Source organism: Dryobates pubescens, chromosome 13 (assembly GCF_014839835.1).
Source record: "Dryobates pubescens isolate bDryPub1 chromosome 13, bDryPub1.pri, whole genome shotgun sequence".
Classification (NCBI taxonomy): Eukaryota; Metazoa; Chordata; class Aves; order Piciformes; family Picidae; genus Dryobates; species Dryobates pubescens.
In genome coordinates, this window is record NC_071624.1 from 16312591 (window position 1) to 16333763 (window position 21173).

At 43.5% G+C, this 21173-nt stretch overlaps 1 protein-coding gene across 1 annotated transcript in view; it reads right to left on the bottom strand.

Moving 5' to 3' along the window:
- The window catches only part of FNDC3B (fibronectin type III domain containing 3B), a 229775-nt gene that overhangs the window by 60759 nt on the left and 147843 nt on the right, over window positions 1-21173 (bottom strand). The window contains exons 7-11 of the mRNA XM_054166761.1: window positions 14665-14723; window positions 7140-7297; window positions 4904-4963; window positions 1310-1448; window positions 917-970 (exon numbers count right to left, since the gene is read on the bottom strand). Of these exons, the coding sequence (XP_054022736.1) occupies window positions 917-970; window positions 1310-1448; window positions 4904-4963; window positions 7140-7297; window positions 14665-14723 (470 nt within the window). The remainder of the gene's footprint in view (window positions 1-916; window positions 971-1309; window positions 1449-4903; window positions 4964-7139; window positions 7298-14664; window positions 14724-21173) is intronic.

A 21173-nucleotide genomic window follows, 5' to 3' on the forward strand; every position in this document is an offset into this window, starting at 1 on the left:
CACACAATAAATGTTTGCACAGCGAGCAGCTCCAAACAGCCAACACATAGCAAAACGATCTGGGAACATGTTAGCAGTGAAATGAAGGTAAAAATTCACAGCAGAACATTCCCTTTGCCATTTTAGATTACTAAAACCTTCCAGAGATGCTTTTCAGGCTACAACTAACCACCCCTTCACAATCTTCATTTCCCAACTAATCATGGGTTTTTTCTTTACACGTTGCTCCAGCCTCTTCTGTCATCAGATATATATTTTTTCCCCTTCAAAAATGGTATTCACTGACTCATGCTTTCTGCAGAAACACAGCTTGCACAATGGAGAGGTGGCAGAAAGGGATGGAGGGAAGACTCACAGCCAGGACCCACCACCCAGAAAACGTAGCTTCTGGCACTCTCCCCAAGAGCACGCTGCTCCCTAGCAATGGAAGATCTCTGGGACAGGGAAACTTATTCCCTTTTGTGTCTAATTGCCACAGGGGACTAATTGCCACTGTGTGTGTAAAGGACACCCTGAATACATCCTCTGTAGGAAGGGCTGCAAAGTGATGCCCGAGGCAGGAGCAATGTTTTATTCTGCAGGCAGCATCCGGAAGGAAAAGATCTTTAACATACATTGCAAGTAATTAAATAATAAGTAATGCTAATTAACAAGGAAAGGACACCAAACGAGCAATAAAAAGTTACATTTCAAGAGTACAGAAACAGAACACTGTGTCTGCTTGAAATACGTTGACTGAAAAGTTTGTCCTTCCCTGCCCTTTTCACCTTCCCACCTCTTTACCTAATGCCATGAGGATTTAATTTGCTTACTCCTACTTTTTTCCTGTATTTAATTATTTTTCTTTACTCAGCAAATCCTTGTAAAGTCTGAGTGCCATTTATTTGTGTATTTATTTCAACTCCTTACTACTTACCTCATCCCACTCCAGAAGGTAGCTGGTGATTTTTGAACCATTATCAATGGGTGCCTACGACAAAAATAAGCAAAAGGTGATTTGGGGAACAAGAGGGAAAAAAAACTACTTCCCCTCCAGGCAAATGACTCCAGTTTAGAGTGAAATCAAAGCTTGGGGTTTGCACACAGCTTGGCAACCTCCTAAGGAATACTGAGAAGAAGCTGGACGTAATGAAACACATACATTGTAAAAGTCGAGGCAGCGCACAGGGAGGGATTTGTCAGAGTACAGCAAGTTCAAGTCCCTTACTGAAAATGACTGTCTCAGCTTTCAATTATTTTCAACAGCTATGTACACCGCCAGTAAACTCTATTTTTCACTGTCTACTTGCCCAGCCCAAGCATTACCTACCTTCCATTGTAAAGTTAAGGAGCTTTTGGTCCTGTGCGAGGGTTTGGGTGGGAAGGGACACTCTGGTGCTGAGCTGTGAGTGGTGAAGCTGACTGGCTCTGAGCAGGATCCCTTTACTGAGTTGTACATTGCATATACCCTGGAAACAATATTGAAATGGGTTATGAATCTGCTGACAGTTACAAGATGAGACAGCACTGCCTTGGCCATGATGTCTGCCTGCAAAAGCAGCCACACCACCACCCATAGTAGATTGATCACGGACCTGTGGCTATCAACATTCTACTTCACTTGGTACATGTATCCAAAAATTTCATAGCAGAAGAGAACACTACAATATATTGTGCAAGTATTTCACAGACCAGTAAGTTACCATCATTATCTTTTCTCCCCACCACTACTTTCTGTCCTATTGCCAGACCTTCACACACTGAGCTAAAATGCCCTTTTCAATACAAGAGAAAGCATGATCTCATGAGACAAAAGTATAAGATTTAATGTCTGGTTTACACTTGAGTCACATGTGCCATGTTCAGTGGTGGTCTCCTTCAGTGGGTACAATTTTCTCCTACCTAGCTCAGGTGTCAACACTGAGTTGAACAACTCCATGAATTAGAGCTAACACAGCTCAGAAAAATTACTCCAACGAACTAAAACTCTTCAAAGCAAACCCTCTATCCATCAGCACACAGGGGGGATATACAATACCAAATAATGTGGGAAAGTGAATACAATCTAGTTGAGCACTTCCCCACGAGGTCCTTTGCTCTGAAAAATTAATGATGTTATTTTTTCCCTTCACATTTTCCACACAGCAAAAGGAAAGCACAAATTGGAAGTCCTCTACTCAAAAAAATAAAAATAAGTTCAAACCATGACCAGACGATGACCCTGAAGCTGGCTGCAGCTATTGTGTACTTGAATGCAGAGTTAGAGTTAAGAAAGGGCAACTTCTAAATTTGTTCTCAGTAGATAAGAGTAACTTATGTACTGTGGCCACCTACATAGAATCAAACCTTCTGGGAACAGTTTGCCAGAACGCTGTTGGAGTGCTGCTTTACCCATCACCTGTTGGCAGTCAGGAGTGAAAAATGCTCCTTCCCTGCCCACCCAGGCCCCCCTGGCCAAAGAAGGGAGAGGAGAGAGAGCAGAGAAAGCTGCTGTTAGACCTAACCAAAAGAACGCAGCCAAGGTCAAGCAGAAGCAAGTTAGTATCTCTCCAGAGCCACGAAGCAAGAAGAGAATAGACCCTAAGCCCCAGAATTGTTTTGGCACAACCAGTCTCATGGTAGATTTCTCTCCATCTTTATTTTCCTTTTCACACCCAACAGTGTGCAACTTTTCTGCTCAAGATCTGTGAAAGATTTTGAAGGTATAACCTAAGACTACCACATCAACCATGGAACACATACCATGGGCCAATGCAACCATGTCAAATGGAGCATAAGGAGCATCTTCTGCAAATCACTGAAAGACTGAGCATAGCCATCTCTGAAGGTACCCAAACAATATTACTTGAAGAAATGCAGGTGGTAGGTTCAGACAGAACCAGGTTGCCCTGGGTGCCCAGGTGCAGCAGGGCAGAAGCAAGGACAACAGCTTCTGTGTGTGGACACGAAACCCTGAGAGATTCTGCCAAGGTTAAGGAGACCCAAGGCGACCTGCTGAGTAATTGTTGACCCTATAAGTTTCTTTACTTAAGAGATTTATTTCTCCATAGTCATTAGTGTATAAAGTGGTTGCAGTGAATACAAAAAACCTGCTGTGGAGAGCAAGCAGCCAGCCTTATCTGTGGCAGTTCCCTCCGCTCCTCACACTGCCGCTTTCTAAGACTGACTTCTATATTTAGCAGTTCCTTCCTTTTAAACAAAAGTCATTGCTAACTGCTCACAAATGATTTATAACTTGATAAACTGCAGGAAGGTGGAGAGAGCTGTAGTTAGGGAGAAGTCAGCCAAGACATGGGGCAAATACCCATGACGCTCCTAAACATCACAGCAGACCTCAGCACCACACTGCGCACAAGGACCACACTGCTGTTTGAAGCTGGCTTTAAAAGTGATGCTTGGGTGCTTACAGCAGGAAGCTCAGCAGTGTTTTACAACCTTCTCCTCCTTGCTACCATCCATTTGCTGCTAGGACTGGGATTCCTGCCCAGCCCCGAGCCTGCTTCTTTTACTTATTTACAAGAAGTTACTCCTTGTCTGGTGCTCCTACTTGAAAAGCCCATTTTTAGGGCTCCACTAGAAAGTATTCTGAAAAAAAAAAATAGAAGCCATAGTATCAGATCATGAGAGACACATTTTAGGGTTGAGTTTTTTTTAGATCTCAGAAGCAAAGCATTTGCTCTTTGAATTTTTACATACAGGAGCAGCCTTGATGTGAAAAAGCAAAGCAAACCTAGCCCCTGTCTGGGAAAACAGAAGGAAACAATAGACAGGAGTGAAAGGATTATTATTTTCTTAAAGGATATAGAGCATAAGCGAGCAGGATGTGAATTTGAAGCCTCAGTTCATAAGCAAAGTCTTAAAAAAAAAAAGCAAAATGAATAGGTAACAACACAGATGGTGTTAAAAACATCAAGGAAGGAAACCGAGAATGTGTTAACTGTTAATAATGTGTAAACCACAGTTTTAGAATCAAAGAGAAGCAGGCTCTGAAAATATCAAGGTGAGCCAGCGTGAATCCCTTTTAAATAAATGCTGAATGACTATGTTCAGATGGATCTGCAGTCAGCAGACTTACTTCACAAAGCAAGGAGCATTTATGAAGAAACTGCCCTGGTGTACCTTCGGTGCTAGCACGTCTATGTTACAGTAACTGAGGAAACAAACACCTGCTGCTTGAGAGAAATATCTAAGAAGCTTGAGGTATCCCACTTCCATAAACAAGCACTTCCAGGCCTGTTATAGATACAGACAGAAATATAAACACATGGATGTGTTTCTTTCTCTTACTGTAGAAAATAAACCCAACATGACAGAAAATGTATTGTTCAAAAAGCTTTCAACTTATCGTCCACACTCTCCTAAACTAAAGTCTGAGATAAATGGAGAAGGGAAGGCTCTGAGGTAACCTAATTGTGGCCTTCCAGTATGCGAAGGGAGCCTACAAGAAGGCTGGGGAGGGACTTCTCAGGATATCAGGTAGTGATAGGACTAGGGGGAATGGAATGAAGCTGGAGGTGGGGAGATTCAGGCTGGACTTGAGGGGGAAGTTCTTCACCATGAGAGTGGTGAGGCCCTGGAATGGGTTGTCCAGGGAGGTGGTTGAGGCCCTTAAACACTGGAGGTGCTTAAGACCAGGCTGGATGAGGCTCTGGCCAGCCTGATCTAGCGTGAGGTGTCCCTGCCCATGGCAGGAGGGCTGGAACTAGATGATCCTTGCGGTCCCTTCCAACCCTGACTGATACTATGACACTACTATGATAAATCCATCAGAAAATATTTAGAAGCCACTGAAGCAAAGCCATCTACAGAGGTGACCATGAAATTCTTGACTTACTCTGGACAGTTAGATAAAAAACTTTCACATTCATTCACATATGATTCAAGAGTGTGTATTTAAGTGACATCCAGAGTCACACTAACTCACCTGACGTGATAATCTGTTGCTGGCCTAAGGTCTTTCAGGCTGTATTCTAATTCTTCTCCACTGCAGGAAAAAAGCCCAAACCCAACAAATCAATTCATTATGAAAAGCAGTATCACACACAGCACAGCTAGTGATTTTCCAGTGACTAGTCAACTCCCTCATACTATGATATGAAAGAAGACAAACAAATCCCACCACAGAAACCCAGTAGTAAGCAACAGACCAACAATGTGTCAACAACATTTCATGTTTCTTGAAAACTTTATATGGCTGTATGTACACAGAAGAAAAGTTATTATCACCCCAGTTTACAGAGTGAACTATCCTCTGTGGGTTTATTTCAGTGCAATCCTTACATTTTTGTTGATATTTGCATAAAGCTCGTGGTGCTTTTCAACCCTCCTGGCGCTGAGAAGAGCAGAATTTCAAAATACCATATACAAAAGTGAGTCATTGAGCTTCAGAGGAAAAAAGAACAGTTTGTTGCACAACCATTTCACTGATTCGCTTTTTCTTCCAGAACCATATTCTCTGTGAGGACCAGGGCAAGGAGATGTTTTATTAATGACCTAACAGCTGGACCCAGATCTCTTTCAATAGCAAGAAAAGTACAGTTTCAGACATATTAGGGAAAAAACCCCAGCATATAATTTATTCATTTCAAATGCAGCCAACACAGGCAGGGCTTTTCTTTTTACTCGTGCCTTGTTTGCTGGTAAATGAACCCTACGCTCAGTCATGTGTCGCCAGTTCTGTAAAGACTGAGGTATGGGTCAGTGCTTCATAAGTAACAGCCATCTCATGGAAGTCCTTGGCTGATTCAGGATTTTATTAAAATATGGCAAACAACACAAATCTAAATTTAGCATATAGAAGTATTTCATAGCTCACTGGAAAAATACAAGGAGATGTCTCAAAATCAAGAGAACAAAAATCAACCAGAAAGCAGACGCCTGCTGCGTTGCCAGAAACCCACCAAAAAAAACCAATCCCAACTTCATTTTGTTCATATAACCCAGTGCTCTGCAATACCATTTTTTTTTCCTTCTGAAAGAAGTGCATCTTCTTGCACAGACAATGTATTCAGCATATTGCAGACTTTCTTCTGCCCACGGTAATAATGACAACTGCTGCTCGTGATGGAACGCACCACCTTAAGCTAATGGCTGTCCTCTGGCCAGCAGCAGGAGACAGATTACTATGAGCAGCTTTAAAACAGATGCACAGCATTTCATAACCAGGAGAAAATGTGCAGTCATCACAACAGCAAGCACAAGAAGTACTAGACAGTGTCCTTCCCATTTTGAGAGCTCAGCAGTACACATTAACCTATAGAGATGGTTCACACTGGCTCACAAACAGCTAGTGTAAATACCAGAAAAATATCAGGCAGCCTTCCCCAGTTAATATGCTCTTTTTATATTACCCAAGGCAGCTGATGCAGATCCACCTTTAGCACGCCCAGAGGAATACTCTATAATTCACAGGATGTCTTAAGAAAGGAGATGGTTTGGCCCCACGAGGTAATTCCATAAATGCTGTATCACCTGGACTTTATTTAATGAGATTTGGGAAGGATTAGCTATTTCACAATAGCCAAGGTCACATCTCAAAATTTTCTTTCCTAGACGTCATTGGTGGGGGGAAAGAAAAGCATAAAACCATATGTACTTGATCACAGAGTGAGCTCAGAGGATCACTGGATGGAGAGACAGTGAAATCCCCCAGAACTTCTACTGAAGGCTGGTGAGAGCCAAGTATTTGGGTTTTCCTGGGGAGCCTACTCAGCCTGCTTGGCTGCCTCCTCCACTCATCTAAGGCACTACAAAGCAGTAAAGCCCCCAACCTTTTGCTCAACCTAGCTCAAAAAGCAAGCTTTACTGCTCTTAATTCTGCAAGGCCACACAAATGTAGTCCATTAGGAGGGCAGATGTCCTGCCTGCACGGTGTACACAAAAGGTTTTGACATTTAGCATGAAAGGCAGCACTGCATGCAGGATCTGCCATGTCCCAGGGAGGTGGGATGGGAAGGCAATTAGGGACCCTGTGACATGCACTCAACCAGCTCCCTGCAAGCTCCTTCAGCAAGTGGGGCTGGTGGGACAGCGAGCAAGCAATTACTGGATGTTCACACGTACCCTTTTTTCTGCCACTGATGGGCTTGCAGGAATACAGCCTGGAAAGCTCAGAGAATTTATTCCCACTGAAAACACAAGTGTAAAAATGATGCTGTTACCTGTAAATTATCTTGTATTTTCCATCCCTCCCTTTATCTGATAAGGCAACCTCATAGGTACAGGTGTAAGGCAAACCGTTGTTGTGTCTATCTGCGTTTAGAAGGCCAGTGGGAGGTGACCAGGAAAGTAAAACTGTTCTTGCTTGAATATTTGTAACCTATAAAAGAAACACCAGTTACTCTGAATTCCATGAAAAAACACTATCCTCTAAGTAGTTCCTTTTTGCTTGCATCTTCAGAATCAATTTGTTGAAGGAAATGGCAGAGTTAGAGATGAAAAGTAAAGGGTTATCAGTGGTCATCATCATCAAAAATACAGATTCATGGCATAAACTAATCTCCAACAGATGAAGACTACAGAGAGATGTCCCCCTGCAGGGAACTGCCTCATCATTGTTTGAGCATCCAGCAAAGGATGCTGTGCATTGTTCTGCAGCTACCTGCTGCTGTGGCCGTGACCAGAAGGGTAGTGGAACTAAGCGGAACAAAGACTTCATCCTGCCGTGTTCTGTCTGCAATTATTTTTATAAAGCTTTTGTTAGAGTGATTCTCTTATAAAACTCTGATGGCTTTCTCAGTCCTCCTGTTCCTTCTCGTTAGCTGAAACTGTGATCACTCAACTACAAAGAAGTAAAAAACCCCGTCCCAACCGACCAATTCAACCTGCAAGGTTACACTGACTCAAAAGCACAAGGGAAAAATCCATACAAGTCCAACCAGTCAATTAAAAATTAGAGTACAAATTAATCACTTTGTGCCCTAAGAGAAAGGTTGCCTTGTACGATCTGTAGCTGTCCTTTGGTGCAACACCTCGGTGGCAGAGGGATGAGGATCCTCTTTTATTAGAAAACTGTAAAAATCCCTCCAACACCTGCATCAAAACAACTTCATCATTCCACCAGTGCAGCTGTATTCTTCTGGAAACACAGGCCCCAGGTAACTCTAGACTCAGCTCACAGAGCTAGCACTGCCTTTCTCACCAGGAGAGCCTGTGGGCACCGTGCCAGAGGCATCGCTCATCAGCTGCACATACCAAACAGCAGCTTCCCAGAGAAGAGCCTTCTGTTATCAAGCCAAGAAAGAGAGAGGAAAAAAAAAAATCCCCTTCACCACTGTCTCCAAAGAAAAAGAAATAAATAACAATAGTTGTGCTGGCTATCTTGGAAAGACAGCACAACATTTTTATGCATGCCTTTAGAAAAAAGCCCAGGGAAGCTCAAAGGCTCCACAGCCTTAAGCTCTCTGCCACAAACTCTCCTTTCCTAATGAAAACAACCAAGCTTTTCTTTCTTAATTGTAGTGAAAATGTATCACAGTACATTAGAGGTTGGAAGGGACCTCCAGAGATCATCAAGTCTAACCCCCCCTGCCAAACCAAGATCACTTAGGGAAGTCTGCACAGGAATGCATTCAGGTGGGTAGAGAACATTTTATTTAATCCAGCCTCCAGGAGGAAGAATCAAAGCATGAGGTTTTATATTTTCTTTATCCTGTGTCTCGTATGCATCAAATTCCACTGGCTCTACCATTTTAACAGATTTTTTTCCAACACACAGAGTAAAATGTTGTTACTTCAGAGGGTGCAAGATGAATGCTGCAGGTGCTTGGCTACGCATTTCCTACACTTTTTCTTGAGACAACTGAAACACCTTAACACATAAATCATTTGGTAACAAAATAGTAGCAATCAGAATTCAGGGACTGCTTGCTTACAAATCCAGCTTCTGGATCTTTTGCTATAATGGAGAATATTTAACTTCTCAGATGGAAACACATTGCTTCCAGCTGAAGAGCTCTGCAACTCTCATGTGCAATACCCATATATCAAGCAGATTCTTTCTGAGCAAATCATAAGCCTGTTTCTTACAGGCTGACAAGTAGGTGACACCACAAGATGTCTCATCTTAACTTAAAACACCATGCTCTCAAAAGCTGAAGATTTTAATTTATAGCAGCACACTGAAGTCTTGCCAAGAAGAAAACCTCTGTTCAACCTAATGTGAAAAACAAGTTGTAAGGCGAGATGTTTTCGGTAGCACCAAGCTTTTTCTTGGTAAAAAATATGAACGTGCAAATTGTTGTAGGAATTTTCAGGGGGTTTCTTGCTCTAGTCCCGTTTTTCTGATGCTATGAAATAAATTTCTGCTTCAAAAACTTGGACCAGAGAACGCTCATACTGATCAGAGGGCTAGAGCACCTCTCCTGTGAGGACAGACTGAAAGAGTTGGCACTGTTCAGTCTGGAGAAAAGAAGGCTCCAAGGTGACCTAATTGTGGCCTTCCAGTATCTGAAGGGGGCCTACAAGAAGGCTGGGGAGGGACTTCTCAGGATATCAGGTAGTGATAGGACTAGGGGGAATGGAATGAAGCTGGAGGTGAGGAGATTCAGACTGGACGCGAGGAAGAAGTTGTTCACCATGAGAGTGGTAAAGCCCTGGAATGGGTTGTCCAGGGAGGTGGTTGAGGCCCTTAAACACTGGAGGTGCTTAAGACCAGGCTGGACGAGGCTCTGGCCAGCCTGATCTAGCGTGAGGTGTCCCTGCCCATGGCAGGGGGGTTGGAACTAGCTGATCCTTGTAGTCCCTTCCAACCCTGACTGATACTATGATACTGGCTGAGGTAGCTTAAAAGAATCTCGAGTGATTGAAGTATGACAGATGAGTTAACTTTTTGAGTTTAACTTTGACTCACACACATCTGTGAATGGAATTGTGGCACAGGTAATTAGAGCTAAAAGTCTGTATTTTAAATAATATTTTGATCAGAAAAGTGGATAGTAAGATCCAAACAGATATTTTATTATTTTTTTTTAACATATATTACTACTATGCCAGCTCACCCCATCAACACAGAGTTTCTTTTATTATGGAAATATGCTTGCATAATTGTTTTTCATAAATTCAGACGGACTTGGAGCTGGAGGCACGATATCCTGCCAATGTTCTAGTGAAATGTTTTCCTCTCTGACTACTCCCAAGGACACACGTATATATCCTGCGTATGGCAGAACCTCTGGCCCTTCCCAAGCTTCAGCAATCTGCAAAAAGTTAGGGCTCTGGTAGTTTCTTGAAATAAGAGAAAGTATCTGATGGACTAACAGCTAGAAACTGTCAAATTGTTATTCTGAAGTCAGACGTTTCCGTGCAGGGGATAAAAGTCCAAAGCCGGTTGCTCCAGCTACACCATTAACTTCCCACTGACCCAGCATCCAGAGGGGCTGCTGGCCTGCTTTGGTGCTGTTATGTAAACAGTAACTGCTGGTGGAGGTTTAAAAATAAACACCAGGAATCATTAAATACAGTTCTTAGCTGTGCTGAGTACACAGGGCAAGTGTAGTAAAGCAAGTGAGGGGTCACTGTCTGCATGGTAAAGTCAGAGAAGGCAAATCTATGCCTTCCCTGGGCACAGAAAGCGGCACAGAGCTATGCACGTCAGCACGAGCGCTGGGAATGGGTTTATTTGTGTGGCTTGAGATAAAACTATCTGCTGCTCCTAGGCTAACAGGCTTGGTATTGTATCATGTTTACCAGCGCAAGGCATATCTCCTCAATATCTGATTTAATGTCCAAAGCCACTACTTAACTTTAGCAATGAACTCCTATCCGAAGCAGGAAGCATCAGCTCTGCTGTGAAAGGGCAAGTTAAATAAATGGGGTTATCATATGCTGAGAATAACAAGCATGCACTCACTAACCAGCTCAGAAGCTTTAACTCCAACTTCTCTTACTTCTCACTCACTTACAAAAGGGAAACAAGCACCTTTCAAAAGATACTGAGCAGATGAACAGATCTAGACCAGCCCGTGCCATACTGTAAGCAACAGCAGATCTAGCATCCCAATGGTGGATTCAACGTCACTTACTCAATGCGCAGACAAAAATGCTTTGCTGGAAGTTTATAGTTCAGTAATGGTGCCCTAATTCCAACCAACTAAAACACAAGCAGCCCAGAGCACCTCTTCTTAGGATGGGCAGGTAAACCTTTGTGCTGCTTTCTTGTTACCCCATCCTGTCTCATCTATCCCCAAAACTGCTGTGCTCACTTTGAACAGGACTGGCTCGGCCTTTTAGCTGAGACCTAACAAAAGATTCTCCCACAAGGAGTTTTGTGTGTCTGGTGAAAAGCGCAGTTAATTAGTTTCTGAAAACTTCTCAGTTTACACAGTAAATGCCTGCCTTCTACTCTATCAAAACTTGGTGGTGTAAATAATTATTTTATAAAAGCCCCTGGGAAAGAATCCCAACTCCTGCACTCCTTTAATAAGGTTACAAGGCTGATGAATATCGGCCCCTTCCCGTCTTTCAGGTAACGAACAATGTTTCTGTACAACTTTCATTATCTTCCAAAGTCCGGGTTAGCATTCACAGGCATCGTGTGGTTTGGGGGTTTTATTGTATGTGTGAGAACTACACTGCAAGCAACATTCATTTACTCCCCTGAGGGCAATGTTTGAAAGACATGAGGGTCAAATGAATTCACGGTTATTACCAAGTCGAGGTTCTGCTTTTAAACTATGGCTCCAATCCTGCGATTTTAGGCAAAAATCCTGATGATTACATATGAGTTTTTGCTGCAGAGCGAGTCAGCGGGAGCAGGCTGCCTTTGGGGAAGTCAGACCAATGTTTGAGCTCTGACTCTGTGGACCTGTGGCATTACCCTGCAGGAGGTGATGTCCCCTGAGCTGTGCGGTGGCTATGTCGCCCCCCACCACTAAGGAAACCCAGAATCAAGTTTCCCTTCCCTCACTGAGGCGTTTCTTTTAGAGAATGCTTGCTTTGTCTGTGATAATGTGAATTAAAGATGTATTTCATTTTCACTAAAAACACGTGGGGGGAAGAAAAGCAAAAGGCTTTAAAATTATTGCCACTGATGGGATAAAGCTACAACAAGACTTACAGTTTGGCTACTGGACTCACAAACAGGCAAGAGGATTTATGAAAAGCCTGGGTTTGGTAGTAACTCAGTAACTTTTCAAGTGTGCAAAAGTCTGTGTATTCTGTACTTGGAAAGATGAAAGAGACTTGCCACACAAAGTACCGGGACAAGGTAGATTAAAGACGGCTCCAAGCAACACCACAGCTGAAAAGCCTCCTGCAGGATTTGCTCAGAGGGCTGAGTCCTTCAGATGACTTCAGATGGTGGAGAGCTGCTTGCTTGGACCAACCAAAGCTATGCGCTACAGACACAGCATCACTCCACTTGCCACTGACTTACTGCTCTGTGCCCTTTCATTTTGACAGTATAATTTCTTTCTATACAATTGCTTTTCTAGAGATGGTTCTGTTGTTTACTCATATATGCATAAGGCTCACCAAGGAAGAAAGTCCACTTGACTGTTTCTGCACAGTATGATACTGTGTCCAGTTCTGGGCCCCTCAGTTTAGGAAAGATGTTGAGTTGTTGGAACATGTCCAGAGAAGGGCAACAAAGCTGGGGAGGGGTTTGGAGCACAGCCCTGTGAGGAGAGGCTGAGGGAGCTGGGGTGGCTTAGCCTGGAGAAGCGGAGGCTCAGGGGAGACCTTATTGCTCTCTACAACTACCTGAAGAGAGGTTGTAGCCAGGTGAGGGTTGGTCTTTTTTCCCAGGCAACCAGCACCAGAACAAGAGGACACAGTCTCAAGCTGTGCCAGAGGAGGTTTAGGCTAGATGTTAGGAAGAAGTTCTTCGCAGAAAGAGAGTTGTTAGTCCTTGAAATGTGCTGCCCAGGGAGGTGGTGGAGTCACCATCCCTGAAGGTGTTTAGGAAGAGACTGGATGGGGTGCTTGGTGCCACGGTTTAGTTGATTAGATGGTGTTGGATGATAAGTTGGACTCAATGATCTCAAAGGTCTCTTCCAACCTGGTTAAGTCTATTCTATTTCTATCAAATACTGACTATGCACACACTTAATCAATCAGAGCAATTAATGGTTTGTGCCTCTCTTATGAGTTTAATTACTCACAAATGTCACAGCTACAGAGAAAAATAACTGATAATCCCCAGCATCTTCTCACTAAATGTCATTTTATTGAACAAGCATTTGTCATGTTTGAAATTTCATTTTTGTCCAAAAAAAAGATTAATATTATTTTGGTCTATTTTTAGTTATTTATTGTTTAGTTATTCCCCTCTGCTTTTGATATTCTGGTTACCATAAATCTAATTGTACAGAGCTCAGAATCCTGTGAACTGCTCAGAGTTTCTCTCCTTACCTCTGTAGATAATAAGTATAACATAACGCTTTTCATGACAGGTTTCCTGGTGTTTGTAGGAGGCATGTAGCCAGGGCGTTTTACCAGAAGAGCAACACTCAGGTAAGTCATCAGTACAAAAATACTGCCTCACTCTCTACAACAGAGTATTTTTGAGTCAAGTGTACTTTCTTCCCTTCTTATCTCCCAGAAACTCATCTTCAGCTTAATATTGTCACTTGTTTCTACACAAAATAAAGCGACTTTTCCTCTTGCAAACAGAAGCCCAGGCTGTAGCCCCCCTGGTATTTACCATCTCTGCAGGTCTGGTTTAGATTGTGGCTGCTTTGAACCTGCTTTTGACACAAGGATCCAACACCTACTGACTGAGCAATTTATGATCGAACAGCTTTTGTATCTATTCAGAACAAAAGCATCCAAGAGAACAGACTAAAAATAAAACACAGCCTGTGCTCATGCTTGCCTCTCCCTGAGATCTGCCACTTCTGCATCCAAGGAATAGCCCCCCCCGCCTTCATGCTCCTGCTGGAGATTTTTCTTTGTATCAACCTTTACCAGCTCCTGTTGAATCCAGTCTTTAGATGAGGTTTCCAACAGCTATCTTTTTATTTGCATATTTGTTCTCTAGTTTTTTCAGCTGGACAGAGAAAGGCCTGGGCCCTGACAGAGCAAAACTCCCAAAGCAAGGCCATCTCCCTCTGCCTCATGAATGCTCCTTCCAGTGCTTGTTTGGACTGCTCATTTAGATCTACAACACCTTTCTGGTTTTCACTTGACACACCAAACTAGGAAGCCATCACATTCAAAGGGCTTACAACCAGATGTATTAATAGCCTTACCTGGCTGTGGGCACACCCAGCATTAATAGGCTCAATTAAGGTGGTGATTCAATTCCATTACAGGTCACATGCTTTTATGGCTCAGACAAACATAGAATATAGTAATTGCTATTGAATAACAGAATTAGCTTAATTTAATCATGATTACAGACATCAATTTATTATGACAAATAAAATTAAGCCCAGGGGAGATGGGGTAGGAGCTATGTAAATCACCCTGGTGCACCGGGCTCCCCATCACAGTATGAATACTGGGAGGTGTCCTGTGGAAACAGGCAGCTGACAGGATTCCTGCAGCCCACAAATATCCACAAGCACAAAAAAGGCTTCAAACTTATATCCCACCAAAATAAGTCAGATATATACAGCATCAGCAGCAACCTACTAAGGGCAAAGTTCAGAGGTGCTCCCCCATGAAATCAGCAGCATGCTGTGACAGAATCTGCTTCGCATATTTGCTATCCTTCATTGTGTGTGGTAATTTGGGATCACATACCTGTGGTTTCTCCATTCCAGAAAGAATGTCTTGAACTCTTTTTGTTTCTGAATCAAATTCTGTAAAATAGAGAATGTGGAAAGAGGAAGAAAAATCAGTGACCAGAATGAAACAAGAAATGTCAGCTGTGTCAGTAATTCTTCTTCAGGAATTTGTAAATGGGAGAGTGAGACATCACCTGCACATGAGCACCACCTCTCTTGCTCTTGTGAATTTAAGGTATGCAGTTGTATGGGTTAATATTTTTAGAAGTATAAGAGAGGAAAAGAAGGCAATGAGACTTCCAGTAATTGCAGCTATTCAGCAAGGTGGGATTATTCAGAGAGGTGTTCACCACAAACAGCGTCGTTAAGGAGGATCTGCTTTTGCAGAGCAAACCCCTCCTGTTTTCAAAGATCAGCTGTGGAAGAAGCCAGGGGTTTCTACAGCCCAGTTACTGCTGAACCTAATCCTGGTTTGTTAACCAAGCACATCCTTAGTCCATGGGCTGTAGAGCTGCACTAATTCCCTGCTCACCAGAGCACCAGGCTACCAGAGAGGATGAGCATCCTTGCCCTGTGAGCCAAGCTGTGCAGGGCGCCTGCCCTGAGCTCCAACACCCACCCCACACCTACCTGTCCTGCACTGCTGTTTGCACCTAAAGCTCAAGGCTCTTAACAGCCACTGTTCAAGCCTGGGGGTAATAAGTCACGATAGGCTAATTCAGATGTCTGGCTAGCAGTAGTCTTTCTTCCTGCCTCGTGCCTGGTACAGCCTCCCGCAGGGGCTACACAGTGTTATCATTGGGCAGGGTGTGAAATACTTCCCCTAAATTAGATGGATTAATTGAGCACAGAAGTGCTGCAGAGGTGATCTGAGCAGTGAAATTAGCCTTTTCCTCATCCTAGCCCCCCCTCATAAGAAAAAAAAAAAGAGGTCTTGAGGTAAAACATCAGCTTAGAGTAATGAGGTGACACAAAGCAGCTTTATTCCTTTTGGACTGCAGCACAGAGAGGCTTCACTTTCCACTACAATATTCTCTAATGGAAAATGAGGAACAGACTTTTTTGGCTTTCATTTCCCCCCCCCCCCTCTTATTTTTTAAAATGTCAGTGTACAAAGTTTGCTCACCAAAGCACAAGGAGAGATCACACCTAAAGCAAAACGAGCAGGACCTCATTATGAAGAGCACACAGATTTGGCAGAGGAAGCACAAAATGTTAACATAGAAAAACTACTAAGATCAGGATCAACAGCTTGCATAAATGATTCTCCCAAAGCCTGACCTACTTCTTGTAGCCCAAGAATGTGTCTTTATTTTTGTCTGTGACCTGCTGTAAAAAAAGTACATCTTCTTTTTAAAAATTCCATGTGCTTGGCTGCCAGAAAATAGAGCTGGCTGAATGCTGGTGGCAGAACTCCAGTGTAAATGCCCATCTCTCCCTGCAAGAATGCATCTCGGTGTGGAGTGGGAATGACAGATCTGCTCCATGCATTCCTGGATTCCTTTTGGTCTCAGCCACTTGGAAAAGAAAGGAGCAGTAATAACTCAGGAGAAGGATAGCATGATTGTTTTTTTTCCACAGCAGATAACCCTTAGAGTATAAGGTGCATAAAGTAGCAGGATTTAGCTAGAGTAAAATCTTGAGAACTACACAGACGGACTAAAATGGCTAAGGAAAAGGTTGAGATACTGACCCAGTGAAAACACCACAGTTTGGGGTGTTTCAGAATTCAGGGTTCCCTTTAGCATCAGTACTGAAGCAGGACTGCACCACAACAGCCTGGATCTGGATCTGGAAACTGTGGAGCTCCTGCAGGCTTATCTCAAAGGGATGCTAATACGAAGCAGCTTCTGCAGCTTCAGAGTGTAACACAAATGCTGCTACCATTTTATTGAAAGTTTATGGTTATTATGTCACCCTTAATTACAAACCCCAGAAGCTAAGCGTGAATCATTCTCAATCTCAAATCCCAAACATGTGGACTGAATTTTCTTTCCTCTCTCTGCTTTCTAGCAAGGATGCTATCTGTGTCACACTAAGCAGGAGAGGAAAATAAGCCCTGAAACCCAACGAAATCTCACTTCCCTCTCCTGTGAAAAATGATCACTTCGTACAGTAACTAAGTCCTCTGACCTTTGCAGCTCAGGGCTGAAGGTTCAAACTGCTCCAAATACAGGAACTTTAAGACCTAAGGCAGTTGGGTATACCCAGCAGACAAAAAAACAGGAAAAGTAAGTACATCTGACTTCTCAGTGAAGAGTCCTACTCTTCCCAAATATACATTCAGAACAGAAAAGGCTCTGTGGCTCAGACACACTGTAGCTCTGTGTTATGAAGCACAGGATGTGGATTTTTATGTGGGTAACGTGGACACAACTGTCACCAAGAGTTTGTACACTGATAAGCTGGAGGTGGACTAAGAGAACTCTTCAGAGATTTTGGAGTAAGGGAACATGACACACCCGGACCTGAGGTGACAATGTGACTGCAAAGAGAATTGGATTGAAAGCTGATGAATACTAGAGACATGGTTGAGAGCTGAATCACATTTTTCTAAAGAACATGATGCCTCAGATGATGCACATGTGCTGACCAACCATACCTGACATCTCCCACGCTCAACCTCCCAAGTGTGGGTGCAAGTGATCACTTGGACACATCACACACACACACCCCAAGCACTTCACGTGTAAAGTCCTGCTGTACCCCACAGCCCTGACTTGTTGACACCATAAATCATTTTACAAGCACAACAGCAAAGAAAAGTCTACAGTAAGAAGTGCCCTTTCATCACAAGCTTTGAAATCACTGTACCGTATGCAAAGGACAGTGTGTGCCTTAGAGCCCTGCACTGAATTCAAACCAAAACCCACCATAAACAATAGGTAATGACCTGTGAAAATCAAGCAAATGTAAAAGCAAAGACAGAAAACAATAAATATGCATGAGTGATGTCTATGAGAACATCAGAGAACAGCTCAGGTTGGAAGGGAACCTCAGCAGAGGTCAGCAAGCCCAACCTTTGTCTGAAAGCTAGGGAAAAAAACCCACAAAAATCCCAGCACACAACTGCTCCATGGAAAAAGCTGCTAATAAAACCAAAGCCACCTTTCTTGGGAGAGGAAAAAAAAAGTAGCTCACAGAATTGTCACCCTCTCACAGTATTCCAAATACTTTGCTTCCCGTTTCAAGAGCCATCGAAAACTCTCAAGTTTCCATGGATGGCTGATCTCCTTTCAGTAACAAACTTTATTATTCACAGTCTCCTGAGCTAGACTAAGCTAAGAAGAACAAGAGCTGTCCTGAATCCCTCCCTCAGTAGGAAGTTGGCCTTACCTGCCAAACTCTATCATAACACATTAAGTATCAAGCTCAACATCTTTCTCCCAAGCCAATAAAGAGCAGAAATCTTTCTGAAACAGAAAACGATGAGAAGAAAATATCTTACATGCTCTATGCTGATAACAGAGAATTGGTGAAAAGCCTTTTTTTCCCTAGCTCACTATTACTGTTACTCATCAGAGGGTAGGAAAGCTCTGCAGAGGGACCTTGACAGGCTGGACAGATGGGCAAAGTCCAATGGCATGAGATTTTACACATCTAAGTGATGGGTTCTATGCATTGGCCACAACAACCCCATGCAGTGCTACAGGCTGAGGTCAGAGTGGCTGGAGAGTGGCCAGGCAGGCAGGGACCTGGGGGTACTGGTCTATAGTAGGCTGAACATGAGCCTGCAGTGTGCCCAGGCGACCAACAGGGCCAATGGCATCCTGGCCTGTATCAGGAATGGTGTGGCCAGCAGGAGCAGGGAAGTCATTCTGCCCCTGTACTCAGCACTGGTTAGGCCACACCTTGAGTCCTGTGTCCAGTTCTGGGCCACTCAGTTTAGGAAAGATGTTGACTTGCTGGAACGAGTCCAGAGAAGGGCAACAAAGCTGGGGAGGGGTTTGGAGCACAGCCCTGTGAGGAGAGGCTGAGGGAGCTGGGGTTGCTTAGCCTGGAGAAGAGGAGGCTCAGGGGAGTCCATGCTGTTGTCTACAACTACCTGAAGGGAGGTTGTAGACAGGTGGGGGGTGGTCTCTTCTCCCAGGCAACCAGAGGACACAGAACAAGAGGACACAGTCTCAAGCTGCACCAGAGGAGGTTTAGGCTGGATGTTAGGAAGAAGTTCTTCACAGAAAGAGTGATTTGCCATTGGAATGTGCTGCGCAGAGAGGTGGTGGAGTCACCGTCACTGGAAGTGTTTAAGAGGAGACTGGATGAGGCACTTAGTGCCATAGTTTAGTTGATTAGATGGTGTTGGATGATAGGTTGGATTTGATGATCTCAAAGGTCTTTTCCAACCTGGTTAATTCTATTCTATTCTGTTCCTCAGCACATAAAAGCTCTGTATGCCAACTTGCTGACACTGAGGCTTGCAGAGACAGGCAGCAGACACGTGCAGCTTCCCTCCTTTGCCACTGAGAACAGAAGTTCGGTCACGTCAAAGAAGAGCCCAACTAAAACTTCAGGTCATTGTCCCGCTATAACTTTTCCTCTCAACATCTGTTCCCCACATCTGCCGTAGCGAAACTCTTCTTCCTAGGAGGAAGCTGGGGGTGGGGATGAACTCCTTGTGAATGCTCAATGAGGTCCTCTGAGGGACAGTACAAAAATCTGAGTTATCCTGTAGATCTCAGCGTCTAAGAGCTATTACAGATATCCCCAAGCTACAGCATTAGGTTCTCATTCCCAGGCTGTGGGCTATTTGGCTCCCCTGTTTCAGATTAACCTTTCAGAGCAGAGAAGTCAGCTGTTAAGATCTGGGCCACATCTAAGTTTGTATTTTGGTCATCCTCCTTCTTGTCACAGTTTTTCTTTGGTCATAACCAAAACTCCACAGATATAGCCAAGAGTAAATGTGCCTAAAAAATTAACTACTTTCCCAGCAGCTGCTTGGTGCTAACAGGGTTTCAGTGTCAAGTCTTGCTGAACTAAAGCCTTTCATTATATGCTTCTGTTAGCCTGTGCCTATGTTCCTTTCTGCACGTACAGTACAAATGCAATTTTCAGAACTTTCCAACCATACTTTTGAACACCAAGCACAGCCTTTAAAAACAGGAGAATAAAAACCCCCAAACTTGTCATTTCAAGGTAAGGTTGAAGTTTCCATGCATAGTTTTCATGTTTGCATGAACAGCAGCTGTGTATGTAAATGGTTTGAACTAGCTAAAAAGCTCTAAACTAATTAAGATTTTCCCATTGCAAATACACATTTTAGGTTTGTTCTGCATTCTTTCCTGCTCAGAGAGGGAAAGATCCAGCTCAAGACCTAGCTTCTGACCACAGAAAGTATTTACTGTTTCAACAGCCCTTCCATTCCAAGGGAATGACATCAGCACTAGCACTTTGCAAACTTTTGAGTCTCACTCTGAAGCAGAGCTTCATGCTCACAGATATGCCAGCCATAACATGGCATGCTTTCTCAGAATTCATTCCAGATTTACTGGGGCTGTGACCAGGTTTAGTGCGAGGAGAGAGCTTTTATCAGTCACGTACCTCACAGCCTACAACCTGCGAGAGAACGAACTCTTCAAAAGGCAGCCCGGCTCCTTTGTGATCTGCCTGATGGTGTCAAGGCTGAAGACACAAAGAACACTGCAATACAGACCTGCTTATTCCAAAGAACTGTAGAAATGCACATTAAATAACTCCCTCCACAAGAACAAGCCTGAAACTGCAGATGCCACACTGCAGCTGAGTAAAAGAAAGCAGCACTGGAGGGGATGTGACACGGTCATCGAGTCCATCCTCCTACACTGAAACATGATCATCTATGCTCAAACCACTCCTCAGAGGTGTCTGCCTAGCCCACTTTAAAAAGAAATATTATGAATGATCTCCCATCCCATGATCAAGGCAATTTAGCACAGTATTTAGTGATCCTTCTTGTTGGGAAGATTATCTCCTCAACTTTCCCTGTTACATCTTTCCTGCACACCCACCACAGATGATTTCATCATCACTTTCACATACTTGAAGGCATTTTTCCTCTTTAAGACAAGCAAGCTCATTTTTTCCACATCTATATTTACCAGAGTACAGCTTCCACTTACTGCTGTCCTCTGCAGTGTTTTTTAAATTGGTCTCCATCCTTCTGAAGATGACAGTAGAAGCTCTGGCCACTCCAGTTGGAACCCTAGCAGCACTCAACTAAGGAGTGACAGAGACATTTTACCTCACTTTGAGGTTTCTTCTTCTGTCTGTAGACTAACTTGACCCTTGGGTTTTGTAGTCATAGAACCACTTTGGTTGGAAAGAAACTTTTAATTAGGAGCATCAAGTCCAACTGTTAACTCAGTACTGCCATTTCACCACTAAACCATGTCCCTCAGCACCACATCTGCATGTCTTTAAAATACCTCCAGGGATGGTGATTCCACCACTTCCCTGAGCAGCCTGTCCCAGGACCTGACAACCCTTTCAGTGAATAAATTTTCCCTAATATCCAATCAAAGTCTCCCCTGGTGCAAGTTCGGGCCATTT